Source organism: Cystoisospora suis (genome assembly GCF_002600585.1).
Source record: "Cystoisospora suis strain Wien I chromosome Unknown contig_1624, whole genome shotgun sequence".
NCBI classification, from domain to species: domain Eukaryota; phylum Apicomplexa; class Conoidasida; order Eucoccidiorida; family Sarcocystidae; genus Cystoisospora; species Cystoisospora suis.
In genome coordinates, this window is record NW_027154424.1 from 79,186 (window position 1) to 96,915 (window position 17,730).

The following is a 17,730-nucleotide window of genomic DNA, read 5'->3' on the forward strand; positions in this document are numbered from 1 at the left end:
GGACCAGCACACAAAGCAGCAGAAGTTTCTCCAGTTGGTGAGGTGGAAGACGGTCGTGCACAAAGTGAGAATGTGCTTCGGACAGAAGCCAATTCGCTGGACAAACGAGCTTTGGCCCTGGACCGAGAAACGTTCCTTGGAACAGTGGCCACCGCGTAGATTCTGAGACCGGGGGCTCTGTCTCCCCCCACGTTCCCTCACTCAGTGGAAAAACGGCAAGTTACCGCAGAACGTCGTGATTTTTTTGACACGATATGCTTTTCTTTGTCAGTTTGTGTTGCCCCTTTGTTCAATTCAATGGGTCACGTCCTCCGCGCTTCAGGACGTCTGATCGCAACAAGGAACTTGAAAACAACTTTCAAGAACATGTAAGGACCGTGTGCGGGTCCCCGCCACGGACCAGTTTCGTCTGAACAACCTGCTCTTTTCTTCGAGAGTAGAGACTGAAAGTGAGCCTGACAGACCAATGAACGTTCTTGTCGAAACACGAAGAGGAAGACCAAACTGACACGTGTTGCGATCACGTAGACGAATCAATCTACACACGGGCAACTCAAGCACTCGAGAATGAGCCCAACAAGGTGTGCTGCACACCTGCCTGGCAGTCCTTGACGGAGCGACAAGCACGAGAAACGAATAGGGAGAAGACGAACCATGGGGGGAGGAGGGACTCGCCAGCTGGTTTCCTATTCCTCCTCCAACTTGGCTGAAAGCATGTCCAATCCTGCAGTAGAAAGCCCTGCAGAACAATGAGAGAAAGGAGAGCCCCGCACCACATTATGGCCCTATGTAAAAGCCACTTATCCAAAACCGCGCAAGAGGTCAACATAAAAAGTCTCCTGCGGCAAAGTAACTGAACAGAGCGCCATAAAACCAAGCGTGGCAACGCACCGAACACCACGCACCCGGGTCTTTGGAATCCCGTTCACTAATGTGGCCCTGCCTGCGAGAAATCCGTCACCGGCCTATCGGTAGACTGTGGCAGACCCCGCAGCACCGGTTAGCATTACACTGCGGGTGCTGGACGGTCGCGCTGATCGGCGACACACTTCAGCGACCAGCACTACGCTCCCCCCCGAACTTACCCTTGCTCTGTACAGCTTGACGAGCCTGGAACAGTACGTCCGAGTTCAGAGCCGTACGAATCTGCGTCAGCCAGTCACGCATACAAGGTCCAAATCGACTTAGAGCAGGCCGTTTTTTTTATGGAGCAGGTCTCGCTTGCATACCGACTAAAGCACGAACCAGCTTGGAAGTGTTTCTGTGAAAAAAGCAGTGTGAAGCTTTCTTTCGGGACTCTCATTCGGAGAGATCGCAACAAGCTGCGACTTCACAGAGTCGAAAACACGAGAGCGCCCCTCGAGCTTCTGACCTACCGCTACGGTATCCCCCCCTCTGCGACTTTTCCACTCGCAGACCTTGGAAGAGTTTTACCATGGCCTTCTTTGATGTAGCAACTGACAGCCAAAGCGGAACACGTACCTCGTTCTCCAGATTCTTCTGCGAGAGTCGCCGTGCCGCTTGGAAAGTGTGGGTCACCAAAAAGACACCTCGAGACAAGAGGACGACTGAGAGGTGAGGCCAGAGTGCCTGACGCCAGAGGGCGTCCAAAAATAGTGTATCGTCATTTCCGCTCAAGGCTGAGTCCTCTTCGTGCTTCCTCTGTGTTTTCACAGCTGGGCCTGTGTCCGGTCCGAACTTCCATGAGTCGTCGGCTTGCTTCACGAGACTGCAAAGAAGCCGCTGTACTTGCCTGGACGTCGAGAATACGTGAAACAAATGTACAAGAAAAACAAAGCCTTACCGTGCCAGATAATCGGGAAGTCCATGTCGTTCCGTGGTGAAGAAAAGAGGCGGAAGACTATTGACGAATCGAAGCCAGAGCTGCGGTGATTGCCTCATCCGCAACCGTCGAGTGGTGTAACGCCACCGGCAACCGGCCCTGGCAACATAACCCGCTAGGGGGAAAAGCCGCTTTGACGGGGCCTGGTGTATTCCACCGTCGGCTTTCTTGGATAAGACGAAACCAACAAGCAAAAGATTCAGCAATGAAAAGAGGTGGAGAAAGAAGTCGCGAAGCCCCACAGCAGCTGGCCAGGAAGAAGATTTCTGGGTAGGAAAGGGAGTTGGGTAGGAACTACGCTAGTGGAAGGCCTTCGACTCAAACTGAGGCTGTACTATCTAACTCGGGAGGCTGTTTGACCTACGGGTGATCAAGGTAACTCAGCACGGAAGCTTCGTTTGCAGCAATCTCGGAGACTAGATGTCGAAAGACCACGGGGCCTGTACCAAATACAAAAACGACGAGGGCAGAAGTCATGATCACAGATGCGTGGCTGTTATACACGAGTGTGTGTAGTTCCACCCGACGGCAGAGCTAGAGGAAGTCTATGAGCGAGTGAAACCCGTTTCCCCTTAACAGTGTCCCGGGCCGCCATCATACACCAGTATACAAGGAAGTACTCAGACAGATCTGGACCTCGGAAGAAAAAAACGATCAGAAGCAACTTGAAATTCCTAGGCAACCATCTCTGGCCAACCCCCATGCAATCTGTGTGCAGGATACACACTTGGAAAGATAGCTGCATGAGGAGTTGCAAATCCCTTGCTTCGCCGGCTAGCAGCCTTGTCCGGCCAGCTGCTGTCACGGGTCGGCGTTCACACGCTTGGGACTTTTTCTTGAACTGGAGTGGGTCTGGAGTACACTCTCTCACACAAGCAGGGACACACAGCCTATAGGAGACCCTTGATACTGTGTTGTGTCGGACTGATGGAATCGAGCGCGTAATGATAGGCCTCATTAGCTGCTAGGAAAAATCTCTCAACGAGACACCTCGGCCAGCACGACTTCTGGAAGCTCAAAGATGTACGTGTACGGGATGCCTCGGCACTCACATTTGCTCCCTTTTAGGAATTCCATGAACACTCGAGAAGCCATCGGATTGCGTAGCCACTCCAACAGAGACTCCCCAACTCCTTCGGTACTGTCCGTTTCTTTATTGTCAGGCGCTTCTGCAGAGCCCGCAGTGGGTGTTGCCCCGTCTCTCATTCTCTGTCTGCTGTTCTTCTTGTTCTCGGACACTGTATCGCCAGACTCTGCGTCGGACGGCCGCCCTGAAGAGGAAGAAATAAGCAACTGAAACTCGTGCTCTAGCGCCTCTACGACGGGGCCGCGCAGCTCTCCCAGCCTAACGTCGATAGGCTTAAGACTGCAACAAGAAAAAACAGATAGAAAAAAGAGTCCGATCTCTCACATCCACGCCAATGATATTGAATACACTAAGAGTGAGAGAACAAAAAACCCAAGAAGTCAGAAAAAGAAACCAATAGACCTCAGTCCACACGAGATCGGCTTCGATGAGGAGCGGCAGTGGCAGCAAAACCCCTAGGCGGCCTTGCACTGCATGACCACCTTCGCGGACACGGATTTCTCCCGCCCATCAAGTGTCTCAGAGACACTTGCATGCAATCACCCTTCCCAGAGGACACGCCCCCTTGGGCCAAGGCCCACGTGTGTAAAAACTGTCAGTATCGATGAGGTACTTTATACGCGGCAATATTGCGAGCCTTCTCCAAAGAAGAACTGAGCCTGTTTAGTTCAGGGCTAGTTACTTTTTTCCGAGCATGAGGAGATGACCTGTGGATCTCTTCGCAAGCCTCCAGTGCCAAGCTCAACTACAGGTACCTCAGCGCTTCCACGCTTCCACTTCTTTCTTTCGTAATATGAATCTCCGACCATTTTCTCGACCACGCAAATGTATTCTTCTTTCTCCTACGCACACAACTTCTTTAGATGTAGTAGCACGTGGGTCTCGACACTCGACTTGACCCTGAGCCGAAACATCGTGTACCCTTCAGTGGTCATTAATACCGACTCCACCAGTTAGTCTTCCTCCCTTCTCTTTCTACGAAATGTTCACCTTCAAGGCCGGGATAAAGTAGCGCAGAAAATACACACGGTACTTACTGCTAATCTCGGTGTCATCATGGGAGTCCCTCCACTTACAACCCCGAGTGTCCTCATAAACCGTCCACACAGAGGGATCACCCCAAGGTGCCGTAGAGAAATTCTCGGGTAACAAACTAAGCTAGAGAAACAGTCTATCTACACTCAAGCTTCTTAAGCCGCTTCGATTTCCGCAAATGGCAGTGTTTCATAGACTAAGCAGCCCTTCTGTCCCTGACAACAGCATACATCGACACGGGACACTCTCGTCTTGCCTGAAGATATGGATTCACCTCCCTGTCTCCACGCTGATCAGGAGTCAGCGAGCGAAAATGGTCTACTTTACACTACTGTCAAATGAACGCCTCGAGCCTTGAGTGAGGACGCTTTACCTTGTCGGAGAAGGCAGCTGAAGTATTTGCCGATAGTGAAGAGGCAGATATCGTGAATAACCATTGAGGTCAAGCAGCTGAAGGAGTACAAGGTGCCCATGTGCATCAAATGCCAGACTCCTAGCGTCCTTCGCAATCTCCTGAACGCAGGGACAGCAGGAAATGCACAGCTCTTTTACCGCCTTGTCCCCAGGGAGGCAAGCATGCAGTATACAAGTACGATATCTTTCTGTAATCTCAAGCTGCAGCTGGGGCTCTCCCACCTTTGCACCAGTGAGTAACAGAACGTTTGAAAACCTTTCGTTATTCTAGCGCCAACAAGAAGGAAGGAGAAGCGCTTCAACAGGACGGTAGAGGGCCCGGGCTACTACTGCACCAACACCCCCGGGATCTGTTTACAGCAGAGGTCGACAGACACACCGCGGGAGAGGGGAAGGGGCCGCGGAAGTCGACATTAAGAACGCCTGCCACTAAGGCGATCATTAGCATTTGCTCCAAATGTCTGCTGCTCCGCATCGAATACAACGCCTTGAGGTAATGTGCCCTCCGGCAACAATGTTAACTCTAGTCAGGTAGGAGTACCCCGCCGAGTGACGTATTCTTCTTGTCGCTGTTGACGAGCAGACTCGCAGTCCAGCCTCTCACCACACACGGCAAAAACCTAGGCGGGACTCTGTGGAACGTAGGAAGGCCAAGTCTCACCACCCCGCCTCCGGTGCTCGGTTGTAAACACACCTTACCTTGACGAAAAGATCTCGAAGAAGCTTCGTGTCATCGACAGTGCAGAGAACGCGCAAGATTAGAGGGCAGTCTACGGGGTTTCGGACCATGGACATGACGACTTTCTTCATCTCCTTAACCAAATGCTTGCGCTGCTTAGCCGTCGCAAAGCCCAACATTCGAACCATAGCCTGAAGAAAATTGGAACGGTCAACCCAAGGAATGAGGTCCCAACAGCCTCACTCCTCTCATATAGATACGCGTGCCTCCTTATACGGCCGAGGGGAACACCAGTGACGTTTTCTATCCTCATTCCTGCAACAGTCTGTTTGTCTGCTGGGTTTAACCGCGCTACGTTAAGCCCAGCAGATAAACCAGACTGTTGTAGAGACGCGGATAGAAAAGGTCACTGAAAAGTATTTACCCAGTTAGCATACTATTGGGAGGATAGATACTGTCTAGTATCGTCTAGTTACACGTGGCCCATGTGCGGATACGTGGACAAGAAACTGACGCCCTGCGCTTTGTCTTCCATGGAAAGTGGTTTCCCTCGACTGAAACCCGTAGGGCCGAGTCTTCACCCCCCGCCTTGAGTGATCCGTTAGAGCACAGTGAAAAAAAAGCCAAAACGAGAGCAGCTCTAGTCATCTGCCGCCCGCCACCACCTGTCTGGAGATATCTTTCTACAGCGAGACACAGTCACAACAGTTGAGGTAACCAAGACCGTGCATTCATCGCTTCATCGCTGGGGTACCCCGCGATGAACCGCATACACAGCCCGTACGCTGTGCCCTCATCGCTATACAAATCCATATATACAATGAGGACAGTAAGGTATGTGCCTGCAAAATAAGAATATGAGCAGATATCTTACTCTATGTATATATATATGTAAATGTGAATTAGTGGACTCCTCTTCCACAGGTGGAATGATACAGAGATCGCGCGGAGCAGACCCCGATACGCTTGAACATTGGTATGAAGTCGATCTTGTGTACAGACGGGGTGAAAAACCAAAGTAGAAACAGACCTCGCGACTACTCAATGCGGTGATATGATAAACGTCTACCTGTTAATGCTTCTCAACGTCTTTTTGCAACCGCGCACAACTATCAGCTAGTCTTCAGTGGATCTCCACGGCCACAACACTGACTACAGAGGTCCGCAAGAGCAGGCCGACCACGCCATTGATGAGAGAAGGCGACAGACGTGAAGAAGCAAAGACCAGCAGCGCGTACACTGGAAGGGCTGCAAGACAGATGACTATCGACCCTAGTATCATCCCCATAACGCAGCTGCCTTGTGGCTCTCCTTCATGGACACTCTCTCCTTTGGCTACTTCCCCTGTGGGATACTCACATATATATATGACGCTCACGGCCGCATGCTGCTGTTTTTCTCTTTTCTTCACGTTCCAACATACAACAACACAATCGACTCCAAGACCCCAGGACGCACCTCTACGCCGTCTTTTGTCGAAGCAAGACGTAGAAAACCCTCTGCTGTCATCTGGAACGCAGCAGTGACTTGCTCCTCGGGTCCGTGTCTGTTACAGAAGGCAGCCGGGACATCATCAAGACTCCAAAGAGAAGGTATACCAACGGAGTGTTTTTGTATGTATGTGAGAGGAAGAAATGACAAGGAGAGTATACACAGAGACCGGCAGCGTTAGCTATATGATGAAAGAGCGCTAGACATACAGACTTCAAAAAAGGCACAAATACATCACCCTTACTCCAAGGAAACCGAAGACGAAGGCAAGTAGGTATCGAACTTGTGTGGGTTTAGTCCTGCCCTCAGGCCTACCAGTTCAAGCGTCCGAGAGCCACGACAACACAAGCGAAAAGCCGTTCTCTCAGGCGCTGTTCACCCGTACACGTCTCGCGCAAGTTTTGCAGACTGACAATTCAGCAGAAAACAAGAACTGATGAACTTGGGCATAAGACGAAAGCGCATAGCCGAGGCTGTCTATTTGTTTGTCTCTCCTCGATAGCCGAACTTTGCAAGGAAGCCATAGAGGAAAGCTGCCGCCTGCCCAGTTATTAAGAAGACAACACGCAGGAAGAGATCTATAAGTGATGTGTGCTGCTTATGTCGACAGCAACAAATACCTGCACAGCATAGCTTCCTTACAGGGTAAAGTATCTGAGTATTCGATGGACCGGAGCCTTATCCAGCAGTTCCTTATCCACACACTTCTGTATTAAAGATGAGAGATGCTCTGTAAGAAACAGCATTCAGCGCAACACAAGTCAGAAACTGAATTCTCATGCCATATGGAATCCTGAACCCGCACACAAATCCGTAGTTTCCACGAATAGAAAACGATCTCTGAGCATGCCCACTTGCGTCTGTCGAAGACTCTCCACAGGAATAAAGACCAACGAACTTCAATTTGTAAGAGAATACCACGGAGTTAAGAGTTTGAGACAAGAAGATAGATGTAACAGACACTCTTCTGAAGAGAACCTTTGCACCCCGATATAGATGAATAGGGACCAAAGGCGACGAGAAGCAAAGCGTTTTGTGAAGGAGAAGATAGTACTAACCTACCCATAGTCGCTTGCTTTGTTTCCCGATCCATCTTCTCAAAAATGACAGAGAAATTCGGAGCCTGCCAAACGTCCGGCACCCGCACGATGGCCAAGGGAGGAAGCATGACCGCATTCAGCATCTGCTGTTGACTACATGCAACAGGAGCGAACAGTTAAGTGCCCATGCCTGGTGGATGTTTTCGTCGACCAAAGGCAGTCAGATGTTTCTGACGCTACAGGAGACGCTCAGGGAGCTAACTACGAACCACACAGGCTCTGAAATTGTCACTTAAGGAGGACGAGAGTTAACTGCCCGCTACCCAACACAACAACTCTGCTATAACATCAGAGCTTCTCAGTACTCTCTCCCTACTAAGAAACCAAACGCCAAGTCAGGCAGCCTGAGGAAAAATCAACACGTCCCCCCTATAACAACAGAATTTCCTCAGAGCACTCATGGTAGACCTCCCATGGGCTGCCTACTCAACCGCTTGCAGACCTTTCCACGCGCAACTCTCTGAAGTTCACCTGTGACTTAGAGCCAGTACATTGGCGAGAGTTTTCTGATGCGGGTACGAGAAGAGGAGCTACTGAGTAGATGGGGCAGTCTAGACGAGTACACCCCCAAAGAACATCTACGTGATAGAAACGAGTTATATTGGGATGCAGCAGACGAGAGAAAGGAAACAAAGAGCTCTGATCAAGCCTCACCCTTTAGCAGACTTCATGGCCGTATATACGTACTCCCACACCCGGGCTCCGCACTGCAACGAAAGACAGAAACAAGATTTCACGCATCCCCCTAACGACCCAACATGAACAAGCTCTCGAGCTTCGCGGATGAGGAGATAGCAAGTAATCCAGAAAACGGAGAAAGCACGTCGTGTGAGCAGAGAATACAGCGGAAAAAATGCTGTTTCCACACAGGTACCTCAAACAGGCTTTTCTTCAGTTGGTGTACATGCATTCCTCGAGGATTTCGAACGCCCTGCGTCAGTGCATTGCCGCCGGTTCTCTTCTGCCTTGTAGCTACATCAAAACTCCCCTTGCAGCATGGAGACCTTCTCTCAAACAACCTGGTGAATCGTCTCGAGGTATCAGAAGGTGCAGGCCAACGAGTGTGGGGGGGAAGCCCAGTCTAGCCGCATTAGTGACACGAAACTTCAGACATTCTTAGAGATAGGAAACAGCCAGACTTCATCCTTCACGAAGGGTCCAGGTAGGGAAACACAGGCTCTACCGGTAAATACATTCACCCCAACACTGAACTTGTTCACCCCTAGAATGTCTATAGAGAAGTCCTGCATTCATTCCCGCCTGTTTTTCTTTTTCTGGTCTCTCTTTAGCGCAGCTGCGACGAAGCTGTAATCGACTTGTTCTGTTTCTCTTTGCACAAGTTTCCTTTCCTAAACATACCACTATTATTCTAGAGTCCTTCCGACCCCGGCCTGGCCGCCCTCTCGATCACCGGTCGATCTTCTCCTCTTTACGACTGCCGTTTCTGGAGCATCCACATCCATCTACATATCGAGATACCTACTTTGGAGAAGAAGATGTCCTTATGGCTAGCAAGCATGTCTGTGATTTCCTTCTGCGTCTCCTTATCGCCGTACAAATGCACTTTCATCGCTACATGGCAACTCGTCCTGCCCATACAAAGTTCCGCGAAGTCACCTGAACGCCGTAAGAGGGACAGACAGTTCATCCGCCCTTAGCTTCCACATCAAAGCCGCAGTTGGAAAGACTCAGAACATCTGCTACTTCACAAGAGTCCTGGAAAGGTACGATTTTAGCGCTTTCACCGGAGCAGCTGCTAGCAACGGCGGCTGGAGGGCTGTCAGGTAGAAATCACGTGCCTGCGCACTGCCCTTTCGATTGTCTAATGCTAGATGTCTGGATTCGCTAACTGATAAGCTTGATCTATTGTCCCAGGAGGCATTGAGGAATGCGTACACTCCTGCTAGAGAGGCTTGCTATATGCAGATATCGGAAGAGATGGGAACACAGGGTATGTAGGTAACAGAGGCCCACAGTCTCTCTATGTTGCTAAGATCGGTCAAATCGAAGAAGCTCGGCCGACATATCACGTTCAATTGCGCACGCTCCACGGACAAGAAAGAAGAGAAAACGCCCCTACGATGAAAAAGAATCGAGGCAAAGACACCTGCGCCTTCATATAGACTATCCAGCGACCTTCGTCAAACGGGAAGTAAGCAAGCATCTCTAATCCTGGTGCGGAGTCCTCCGCTGTCTTGTTTTTTACGAAGGAAGAGACAAGCGGGCTTGCGGCATCATATACACACTAACAGCATGCTCACACAACGAATCTCCCGGTCGTCTTCCCACCGGCTCCTTACGCCAACCCTATCTGAACCCCGTTAAACTGCGGCTCGTGTGTCGTCTTGTCCGGCTCCAAAAGACAGTCGCACTGTGCCTGTCCTGCTTCCCTACACTATCCCACCTCCTCGTTCATATTTGTGGGTGTGTCAGCGTGACAATGAACCGATATGAAGCCCCACTCTCTCGCTATTGTTTCTCTGAAGGAAAACTCCGGAGACACAGTGCTCCTACCTTTCAACAAATCCCAGAGACGTCGTCTTTGTTCGGGGCTTCCGAACTTGAAAAGGGCTTGAAGCGCCCTTGAGGTGCACAGATGCCTGTCTCTCTGAGGACAACATCATACCCGCCTAAAGGCCGCAATCTACATATTGCCAAGAAACACAGGGGGTGCTTTTCCCCACAGTATATACAATCCGTGCTACTCCTACTACGAGACCCCGGCCTGAGAACCAAGTTATGAAGCACGAAAGCTTTCTTCTGTACTATAGAGGCCTAGCTTCCTCCCATCAAGCAGACGCCCACAGTTCATTCCTATGCAAACAGGTCATGCTTTTTATCTGAGCTGTGCCGTCTATGGATTGGCACGTATGCATGCTGATATGTGTCTACAGGTATGAACGTCCGTGGATGCGAACAAACGTAGATACGAAGGCCCCAGTCAGGTAGACCGAAAAAGATATCCAACGCTTCCCGATGTAACAGGCCGCACACGATAAGTTCACGACATGCAGAACAAGCGACTTTTTATCCGGTAGGTACTTCTCCGCCTACGATGCGCAGTAGCACTGAGCGGCGGTGTCTCTCTCACCAAGCTGAAACAACCTTATACTCCATGCAGAGGTCGGATGTCGGCCTGTAGACTTAGGATCTGCATAAACAGACAGCTCTGTTCATAGATACACGACAGGCGAGAACAGACGTGTCATGCCTTAACCGGCGGGTTAACTCCCTGAAGAGATGACGAACCTCTTTAACTCGAGGAAGAATGAAGGCGAAGAGGGCGGATACGCGTTCTCGAACCTCATCGCTTCCCGCATTCTGCTCTGGTCGTGAAGCGAGAAGCTGTCCATACAGCCGAAAACATTGTTTGATATACCCCGCATCCTCATTACGCCGACTAAGAACCATCTCACCCATCAGTTTCCTCTTTTTACTAACAGAAAGGTTGGATGTTATCCCGTCCCCAGCTTGAGAGTTTCTACCGCTTTGCTCATTTACTCCGTCTCCTTCTTCTTCGTTGATGTCTCTCTTTCCTGCGACTGTGCCTCCTGTCTCTGTCTTCTGACGCTTCTTCATTCCTGCTGTGCTCTCTGTCATTTGTTGATTTCTGAGATATTCCTGCAGCTGTTCTTCGAAAGACTTCTTCTTATTTACACCCTCCTTCTTTATCTTCCTTTTTCCTGATTCGACACTTGGACCTCCTCTTTGGGGACCAGAGACATCAGCATCAGTCTCTCTCTCTCTCTTGATTTTCTTCTTCTCCGGGGGCGAATGCATGCGACTCCTGATCACCTTGTTTGTCTCTCTTCGATCTGACCTCACCCCCTTCTTCTTACCCTCTCCATCTGTCCAAGGCACCAAATCATCTCCATTGGATGAACGCGACGACGCTGTATTGGAGGCAGGGGTGATGGTGTCCTTGATCTTTCTTTTCTTTCCTTCTTCAGCACTTCCTCTTGACTTCTGTCTGTCTTTGAACTTGCCACGACTTTTCTTTGACACACGAGTACCTTTCTTCTTCACTGAAGAAGACTTGGTGCCACCACTCATAGCTGAGAACTTCTTGCCTGTTCTCTTAGAGCCCGTCTTCGCCTTCCCCCTTCCACCGCTCTGTCGACGGTTCAATGCCGCCGCCATGACTTCAAGACAAAGAGAGAAATAAAGAGGCTTATCTTCTAAAGGAAAAAAAAAGACAAGAGAAGCCTGTCCCTAGTTTGAGAGGACTTTTTCTGACGCACGGACACGTGTCCAGAGAGATTCGGTTTCCTTGCTTATCCAGTAGACACGCAGGCGCGAAGAAGATTACATACAGTGAAAGAAAGTTTGGCTCACTCAACGAGCCGGATGCCTTCCTGTAAAGCTGGAAGAGCAAACAGGTCACAATACAGTAAGAAAATTGCACGCATGCATCGCCTCGTGCACCATTAGAAGTGTCTTGACTGGTTTCCGACTCCGTGCTCCTCTCCAATGCCTGACGTGGAAGAAGGAAACCCGGCGGATGCGGTGCCGACATTAGACTTGTTTTCGTGTTGCCCAAAAAAGCGGGATGTGTGTAAGAGAGACGACCCTAAGCAGATCGAGAATCGACTGCGAAACAACAGCAGAAGCTGTACAGAGACAAACCAGATTCATGAATGAGCCGGAACGGCTCGGATCTTCTGTTTCCCAAGATGAACGAAAACAAGGGTAGATCGAACCCCCCGATGACAAGGGAAGGGAAGACAAGGGCAGCGAGAAACGTATGGGGGAAAAAACACAATAGGTTCGAGAAGGGCCGATTCAGTAGAAAGACTGTTGAAGTTAATCAAGAGTGAAAATGCTAAGCCTTTAGTGGAAACGAAGACCCGGAAAGAGACAACCTTCTAAGCGATGTGTGGAGACATGTCATCTTACACAGGGCTGCCTCTTTATCATATATATCTTGCTCTGGAGAGAAACCATGGAACCATAGCCATCGTAAAGCTACTCCGGAGAAGATCGGACAGGTGAAGAGACAAAACAACAAAGGCGGAAACTGGCTCAGAGGGGTACGATTCCTATGTCGAAAATCACAGCAAGTGACCGTTGTCTCTTGTATGCATGCGACAAAGATACAAGATGCGTCAGTTTGGAAGAGTACCAGAAGTGGAGGTCTCTCAGTGAGATTTCACTACGGGGAGACAGCCCTGTAAACAGGGAGGCATAAGCGCTAGTGAGGCAATGGCGTCAAAGGGTTCTTCGAGCCCTTAGCAGCCACGTCACTAGCTGATTGAAATAGTAAGAATATCCGGGCTGACTAATTGATGCGCTAGCCACGTAACCCTGAAAATCTCGCTTCTCAAGCAAAACTGTCAAACCATTTGCCCGCCGAACAGAAAGAATTCCCCGATCCGTCGGTACCGGAGAAGTTATGGATTTCTGGCGACACAAACAGGTTCGTTCCTACCTGCTTACTTCCCCAGCATGCATGCAGATAGCTCGCGTTCGTGTGGGATGTGCAGACGACAAGCATCGAGACCTCATACTCGGGGAGGTTCGAAGTCACACCGGTTGCCACCGGACTAGCCTGACCTGGCGGCTACCGGTGTGTAAAGGTAGAGGCCAATTTACTTCTCGACTACCCTAACGCGTCCAGGAGAGCCGTGCAGAAACGGAAGAACCGGCTGCTTTTCTCGTAACTGACGAAGAAGCCACAGACAAATGGCTCTAAAGGTACGTCGGGCTAAGAGTGGAAAAAGCAGTCGCGCGAGTCAGCTAGTCTCTTTTTTGTATTCGCCAGGTGTATCAGAGTGGGTACCCCTCTGTCCGACACACGGCATTGTCTCGGCAGTCGTCGACGGCAGAGTTGGGGACTCGTTTAGGTTAAAAATCTTACCTCCGGGTGAGGTGCGGACAGGCGCTTCGAATGGAGACGAAAAAAAGAACCAAGATCCACGCGGCTACAGAATTGGGCGCGGTAAGACCAGAGCGATAGGCTCAGGATAGTCCCAGAAGCGTCACGTGGTGTCCGCAGTGCGCACTAGAGGGGTTTCCGCCTCATGGAGATCAGAATCTCCAGCAGACACGGAGCTACAGGAAACCGTAAGCACCCCTGGTAATGGCCGGCCAAGCGTCTGCTCAAACCTCCGCCGCCAACTGAACCCTGAGTGAGTTCGATTGTTGCAAGCTGAGACAGGCGGGCTATTACCGTCGGGGAGTCGCTGTCCGTCCTCAATCCACGCACCAGCCTGTCTGCTCGTGTTGCCCCGAATGTCTGCGCTACAGTAGATTACTGTAACCTATGACTGCGTATATCTCAGCTGCCTACGAACATGCAAATCTAAAACACACCTCCTAGATTCTTCAGTTCTTGCCAAGAAGGACGGGGCCAGAAGTTGGTTCTTTCAAAACCCAAGGAAGCTTCTCCTTGTTTACGAGTTACAAGGAGGAAGTTTGTGCATGCGGAAACTCGTCAGTCTCAAAAATTTTGACTTGTGCGGCGCAGCAGCAGGAGAAGGAGTTTTTTCTTTTGCCCCGGAAGGAGACTGCAAAACCCCCTCGCTCCGTCTGAGAGATTCCTACGCCCCTCAAAAGAGTGTATTATTATGAACAGTCACTCGTTCATCAGCCAGTGCTGCAGACGTGATCAAACGAGATGTCAGCGCTAGCCGTCGACCCATGAGAGCAGAGCCGGACCCTCATCAGACCAAAAACGAGCTGTCTCGGTTCAGTGCAAAAAGCCAGCATCCTCCGGCCTCTGACCTGTTCCCTGTAACTACCACACTTCTCCATGTATTCATTCCTTTCTTACAGCACTCACTCCTCACTCACTCTCTTTCATCTCAATTTTCTGTCCGCTCATTTTCTTCTTTGTCTTCTTCCCTATATTGTCCCTGCCATCCCGTCCCAGTCAATCGTCCTTTTCCTTCCCGGCAATGTGATCCATTTCTGTTATGCCTGCTTCTTTGTCCTGCCCACTGTAACTATTCCTCTTACAAGTAGTCTTCTTCCCCTCGCTATTCTATACAACACAACCGCAAAGAGGTTCACTAGCTCGCGTTGCGATCAGCCCTTCCTCAGCAGTGACTTGAGGAATGATTCATCTCCTCTGTCTCCTCCTCTCTATCTTTCAGCACTACCGTGCAGCGGAAGAAACATCAACTGACCCATAAGGCTTGACTCGGTGCCATGTCATAAAGGAGGGCTCCTTCTGCCATGCAGGAACTCCTTGCTGCAATCACACACACGAGACGGAGGGAGGTACAACATACCCAGTATGCCTTGAGAGAGTCACAACTGCACAGAAAAGGAAGACATATCTATCCAACCTGGCTAATACAGGAAAAAGCACATCTCTATGTCATAATTGATAGACAATAAACCAAACAACACTCACGTCACTCTCCACTAGGTACCATCCTCGGAACCGACGTCTTCAAGAGCGCTGGAAAAGAGACCACCACTGATAGATCTATCTACCTATCTATAGGGATTTGTCTATCTATACAGTATATGAATCTTCCCTCCTTCTTCCTCTTTTCTTACCTCCTCTGCAAATCTCTTCAGGTAAGATGGCAGTCGCGTTGGTTTTTTGAAGCTGTCGTCCTTCGAAGTTCTACTATCCTCGTCAGTCTTCTCTTTCTTAGCATTCTCTTGCTTTTCTTCACCTCCCGGCTTCTCAGACGGTGGGGCTGGAGAGAAATGTAAGGTTCCAAGAAATCGATGATGACCGAGAAGCTGAGTGTCTCTAGGAGACTGTCCTATATGAATCTCATCACCTAAGGGAGCCTGATAGGAAACCAAGCATTTTTGTCCCCCGCCACTGCTTTGTAATGCTTCCTTCTTAGTATTCGTATTACTCTCACTACCTCCGGCGGTTTTATGATTCGCTTCGTGCGAAGTGGATGAAGGAGCTAAGGGAACATCGACCAATACTTCAGACAATCCTTCGCCTCCTTCTCCTCTTCCTCCTGAGTTTTCTCGTTCACATAATCCCGTCTTCCTTCTCTCAGAAGCGACCATGCTTAAAGTCTTCATGTACGATTCCAACAAAGCTGCAAAAACAAGCAGAAATAACTCCATCGGCTTAGATAGATATCTCTATATCTACAGGGCTCTACGTAGTCGAAAAGCACAAAGAAAACCCGCGGAAGATGTATACCTTTCAGATGATTTCGACCAGAATAAGGTGCCCTGTTCTCCATCTCAAATAGCTTTCTTGCAGAATAGGCATACAGACCCAGCGAGTGGCTCAAGGAGTACAAGAAACTGCTTCCTATGTTTAGCTCTCATAAAGAGAATAAACAACATCTTGGCCCTACGGCGGACGTCTATAGCCAGGGAACGTTTTTATTTTTCTCGGCAGGGAGAAGGAAGGCATTTTGACTCCCCCGCTTGGCTATTGCACCCAGTTCCGTCTTTCAAGCCGACCCCGTAAAGAAGCCGGAAATGTTTTACACAAACTACCTGACGAGTTATTAGCACTGAATGAAGAGGATCAGCAAGACTAACGCGCCACACAATCGATTCGGAACGCCCCAGCGATGCCGATTGGAAGAGAAGTCGCTTGGACATACGAGTTCTGGTGTATCTACAGGTTGTCTGTTCAGCCTAGATTCACCACCGCATACTGGGGTGAGTACGAGCTTACGTAAGGAAGGGACGCTGTCGTCCGTTCTTTATCCTTTCTTTTGCGGACGAGATGACTGACAGATAGAAACACCAGCTGCTATATATTGCAACGCCCACACGCTGAGGTAATCTGACTATATCTGTGGTGATCGAGAAAGTGTGTCTCTTCTCATTCTTACACTTCAGGATGCAAGAAAAGGTGCCTCACCAGTCGGGTCTCCAACAACCCCAGCCTCAACCGAGATCTTTAAAACTTTCAGGTTAGGAGGCAATGTATAAGCTGAAATGTCTTCCGAATCATCACAGTCTTCCTCTTCATCGTCTCCTTCGTCACGCTGCCCCTTGCCTTTCTCTCTCCACGAGAAAGTTGCTGCTTTGCACTTGAAGCTCCCTTCTTGTGCGCTCCGATAAAACCCTGTAAGAGAGCTATCTCCCCAGTCGGCCAAATCCGTCATACCTGATGGAGACAAGTGCGAAGGTACTCTATCATTCTTGTCTTCGTGGTTGGCCTTACCCGACTGAGATGTAGATTTTTTCCGATGAGAATCAGGAGCTGCTATGGAGCAATCTCCCCCGTCAATATCTTCCCAGTCATCTTGATCTTCCTCACGTTCCAATGACTCTCCATCACTATCCCTACCCGCTTCGGGCTCAGTCTTACACGGGTGGAGACTCCTTCCTAAGCTATTCCTGCTTTCCCCACCGAGACGTGTATGATTCCCCCCAGCCATGGCCTCTTCTTCCTAGTGTAAAAGAAACACCTGGAAGCTGAGAAGGAAGGGACGACAGGAAGAGAAACAATGATGTCAATGGTACGTGTTACGGAGCGAAGAAGCGGACGATAATGATACAGGCACGAGCTTCATGGCAATCGTTGTCGGAAGGTTCCCACGCGCAGGCACGGAGGTGAAAAGACCACCCCGGCGTTGTATACAAGGACGGGCTGAAAAAATGCTACCTCAATAGCGGTCCGAGGAGTCGACGGAGAAAGAAATCGAGTGAGACACTGAGGGATGCCAGGAACGGCGCGAAAGAGACCTATGAGGTGCTGCTGTCTGTGTGGCCAGCATGAAAAGCACCAAGGTCTCCCGCCAGCCAATTACTTCTGTGGTCGCGAAGACATCTGCAGACTTCACAAATGTGGCGGACTGACGTAGTCTTGATTTCTTCTGCTGTAAAAAAATGACGATAACAAGAGAACAAGAACGTGAAACATTTTATTTCTTTCCCAACCACACCCGGCAAGTTCAGTGAACAGTGAGCCTGCGTTCACGTGACCCTCAGAGAGAATCCTAGTGTTTTTTTCAGGGAAGGCCGGACTCCCTGAAAAGGGCAAGAAATCGCAGGTCACAACGGAAAATCGACGAAGACCGTTATTCCAAAATAGAAAAGAGAGCAAGCCCAGCGTAACAGCAAGCAGTGGGATGAGGGACAAATGGCAAAATAAAGCTGTCCCCTTAGCGGAGGGAGCAGCAATCGCCAAGACTGA

At 49.9% G+C, this 17,730-nt stretch overlaps 2 protein-coding genes across 2 annotated transcripts; both read right to left on the reverse strand.

Annotated features, from left to right (window-relative positions):
• Positions 1 to 362: 362 nt before the first annotated feature.
• On the reverse strand, positions 363 to 13,370 carry CSUI_003581 (pumilio domain-containing protein kiaa0020). The gene is made up of 14 exons (XM_068063777.1): positions 10,899 to 13,370; positions 10,164 to 10,257; positions 9,133 to 9,266; positions 8,304 to 8,356; positions 7,612 to 7,742; positions 7,192 to 7,279; positions 6,517 to 6,604; positions 5,079 to 5,249; positions 4,339 to 4,478; positions 2,896 to 3,209; positions 2,208 to 2,283; positions 1,483 to 1,753; positions 1,086 to 1,146; positions 363 to 739 (listed from the first exon to the last, which is right to left on the reverse strand). The coding sequence occupies exons 1-14, from the start codon at positions 11,787 to 11,789 to the stop codon at positions 687 to 689; spliced, it is 2,565 nt and encodes an 854-aa protein (XP_067924254.1). The 5' UTR covers positions 11,790 to 13,370; the 3' UTR covers positions 363 to 686.
• Positions 13,371 to 14,204: 834 nt separating this feature from the next.
• On the reverse strand, positions 14,205 to 17,726 carry CSUI_003582 (uncharacterized protein). Its single transcript, XM_068063778.1, has 3 exons — positions 16,450 to 17,726; positions 15,156 to 15,664; positions 14,205 to 14,841 (listed from the first exon to the last, which is right to left on the reverse strand). The coding sequence occupies exons 1-3, from the start codon at positions 16,970 to 16,972 to the stop codon at positions 14,746 to 14,748; spliced, it is 1,128 nt and encodes a 375-aa protein (XP_067924255.1). The 5' UTR covers positions 16,973 to 17,726; the 3' UTR covers positions 14,205 to 14,745.
• Positions 17,727 to 17,730: the final 4 nt, after the last annotated feature.

Excerpts from the sequence above, each read along its gene's own strand:
- CSUI_003581 (XM_068063777.1), bottom strand. The coding sequence starts at position 11,789 with ATGGCGGCGGCATTGAACCGTCGACAGAGCGGTGGAAGGGGGAAGGCG. Across the intron at positions 7,280-7,611 it reads AACAAAGCAAGCGACTATGG|AGCATCTCTCATCTTTAATA; the intron begins GTAGGTTAGTAC and ends TGTTTCTTACAG. Across the intron at positions 740-1,085 it reads TCAAGCTGTACAGAGCAAGG|GGCTTTCTACTGCAGGATTG; the intron begins GTAAGTTCGGGG and ends ATTGTTCTGCAG.
- CSUI_003582 (XM_068063778.1), bottom strand. The coding sequence starts at position 16,972 with ATGGCTGGGGGGAATCATACACGTCTCGGTGGGGAAAGCAGGAATAGC. Across the intron at positions 15,665-16,449 it reads GGTTGTTGGAGACCCGACTG|CTTTGTTGGAATCGTACATG; the intron begins GTGAGGCACCTT and ends TTGTTTTTGCAG. Across the intron at positions 14,842-15,155 it reads TGAAGAGATTTGCAGAGGAG|CAAGGAGTTCCTGCATGGCA; the intron begins GTAAGAAAAGAG and ends GTGTGATTGCAG.